The 2,982-nt window shown below is 36.3% G+C and overlaps 1 protein-coding gene across 1 annotated transcript; it reads right to left on the bottom strand.

Moving 5' to 3' along the window:
- Window positions 1-956: 956 nt before the first annotated feature.
- Window positions 957-2,712, bottom strand: LOC135949517 (uncharacterized). The gene is made up of 2 exons (XM_065499110.1): window positions 2,136-2,712; window positions 957-964 (listed from the first exon to the last, which is right to left on the bottom strand). The coding sequence occupies exons 1-2, from the start codon at window positions 2,710-2,712 to the stop codon at window positions 957-959; spliced, it is 585 nt and encodes a 194-aa protein (XP_065355182.1).
- Window positions 2,713-2,982: the final 270 nt, after the last annotated feature.

Here is a 2,982-nt window from a genome sequence, read left to right as displayed (position 1 = left end):
CTAAGTTTCTAAGATAATTTCTCAGGTTAGATTCTTTATTAATCTTTAAGGCGACGTGAAGTCTTCTTTGGCACTGATTAAGTTTAGCCTTTACGTTCGGAGATCGCGATTGTTGCCATTGACGTCTGAGGGTTCTCTTTTCTTTGATAAGAGAATCAATGTTTTTAGGACATTTTGAATGTCTGTAATTCCCCAGGGTGACTGGGGGCGTGGGCACTTTAACGGCGTTTGTTAAAATGTCTGTAAATATATCGACAGCGGATTGTATCTCATACTCATTTTTCAATGAGATGTTTTGTGGCAAGTGTGAGCTAACATACATTTTATACTTTAACCAGTTCGTTTTCTTGTTAGGGAAACAAGAGTAAGAGTTTTCCAATTTACTTGGAACTGCTAATAACGTTAAAACTGTAGGCGAGTGGTCTGACGAGAGGTCCAGCGAAGGGATCACTGAAATAAATTCTCTTTTTATATTCTTGATTACAGCGAAGTCAATTAGATCGGGAATCTTATTGAAGTCTGTAGGCCAATAAGTAGGTTGGCCACTAGATATGGCATCTAGTCTGTTAGACGATATTGCTTCTAACAGTTGCCTCCCTCTAGGAGTAATAAGGCGAGAGCCCCAAAATGTATGTTTTGCATTGTAATCACCAGCTGCTATAAATCTTGGACCTAGAGTCCTAAAATATTCGAGAAACTGCTCTCGATTAATATTATACCTAGGAGGACAATATATTGAAGATATTGTAATTCTACCATCAGGTATATTTATAGATGTGGCCTGGATGTGATCCGTTTTATATTCTGGCATTGGGAAATGCCTAATATCCTTTCTCACTAATATAGCTGTTCCACCACAAGCTCTACCACTTGGATGTTTTGTGTCATAAGTATAATATCCGTTAATTCTGAAACAGTTCTTTATGGTAAAGTGTGTTTCAGAAACGAGTAGTACATCAATTTCCTGAAGGTGGAGAAATTGTTGTACATCATTCTTATGTTGGCTAAGGCCGTTAGCATTCCAAAAACAAATTCTTAGAGAATTCATTTTTTATTTAGCAGGATCTGCATGAGCATGCTTTGATTCTGCATCAATTGTTGAAACATATTTTGCATGTTCGTCATGAAACTGTTCATGGTTTGAATTAGATTCTCAATAGAGCTTTGAGAGTTATTGTCGGGTACTGGTACACCCTCTTTTAATGCATGTGCATATGAAAATAATGGGGAATTATTTCCATTGCTTCTTTTCATTTGGGTAACTGAACCCTCATTTGTCGTATTGGCATACGATTTGTTTTGATAATTATCATTTATGATGCCCATATATTGAGCACTAGAAGCACCTGTGTTTGTTTTCATTTGGGTAACTGAACCCTCATTTGTCGTATGGGCATACGATTTGTTTTGATTATTGTTTTTTATGATACTTCTATATTGAGCACTAGAAGCATCAGGAAGGCTTGGAAAGTTAGAAGCCGTATATTGAGCATATAAAGGTCTTCTTGCCTTCGTTGATTCCTGTATGCGTAGGAATACTGGGCATCCACGGTAGTTTGCGGTGTGATTTTGACCACAGTTACTACATTTTCTTATATTATCTGTTTTTGAGTGGGGGCATTCTTGACTTTTATGAATATCTCCACATCTTACACATACAGAAGGTAATTTGCAGAATGTTCGGGTGTGACCGAACTCTTGGCAATTAAGGCACTGAGGTGGACCTTTGCGCTTAATTGGTTCTTCTACAATTATTTTACGATTTAGAAGATATCTTAAACCGTATATTGGATGAGTGTCACCCTTTTTCTTTAATTGAGAAGAGTTGAAAGTGATTTCAACTCTAAAAATTGGTTGAGGAATTTTATTTTTATTTATTATATTGTGAATGGACTTCACTTCAAAGCCTTCAGACTCTAGCGCCTTTTTAATATCATCAGTTGGCTCAGAACTATCTATACCTTTGATGACTACTGTCAAACCTTTTGCACTTTTCAGTTGATATGTATAATAGTTTCTTTTCTCGGAATCGAAATTATCAACAATCATTCTGAAATTTTTTTCCGAATAAGTTTGTACCTTTGTCTCTTGAATATTTCCTTTACGTAGAGAGACCACGTGGAAATTCTCCTTACCTACAAGTTGGGACAATTTGTTCACCAAAACATTTGTAGTAGGTTCGCGCAAATAAAGAGGAGGTGGCTTATAGTCTTTTACAGGCTTTGCGGGTTTTTCTTTACTTTCATGATTGTCAAGAATTGCAAAACGATTTTGACTTACCGGATTTTTCTTCGCCTGTTTTGGATTTGGTTCCAATATTGATGTCCTAGGACTGGACTTGCGTTTAGTTATAGTGATGTGACGGTCCATTCCTGTTAGGATTTTTCCCGTATTTTTCACTATACTATTTTTTGGTATGGCACCAGTATTTTTTAATGTAAAACTCGATTGATTTTGCTTATCATCACCGGTTTTTATAGAGTTAATATTTTCATTACTACTATTTGTGACATTGATCACAGTAGCATTACTTTTTTCAGCAACCATTTGAGTTGTTGTTTGTTTTTCTATAATTTCTTTTATGTTGTCTTCTACACAATTGTTTTGTTTTGGCGCACTAGAGAGTGGAGATCTCTCATTTGTTGTTGTTCTTTGTGAATGGTATTCGCGATCCAGAGATAAAATATGCGGTATGTGCCACACCAAAGTCATCATTCTTTGAAACCGTCTCATTCGCGCTGGTACAAGAAACAGCAAAGATAATTTCAAAGCCCCAGGTGTGTAATTTGTGGAAAATCGAGGTTTTCGCTGAAAATGATAGAAGTATGGTCAACGAATTAAAGGAATTAAAAGAGGCAGTTTTAAAGGCTTTAAGTAAGAGACATACTAAAGCCAATGTTAAGTGTTATAACTGTGGTAAAATGGGTCACATTCAGCGAAACTGCAGAGCACCAATAAAGCGAATCAGATATGTTTCAGCAT

This window comes from Calliphora vicina, chromosome 1 (genome assembly GCF_958450345.1).
Source record: "Calliphora vicina chromosome 1, idCalVici1.1, whole genome shotgun sequence".
Taxonomy (NCBI): Eukaryota; Metazoa; Arthropoda; class Insecta; order Diptera; family Calliphoridae; genus Calliphora; species Calliphora vicina.
This window is presented reverse-complemented; position numbering and strand designations above follow the sequence as displayed.

Bases quoted from the DNA above. Each gene is read 5' to 3' on its own strand.
- LOC135949517 (XM_065499110.1), bottom strand. From the start codon at position 2,712: ATGACTTTGGTGTGGCACATACCGCATATTTTATCTCTGGATCGCGAA.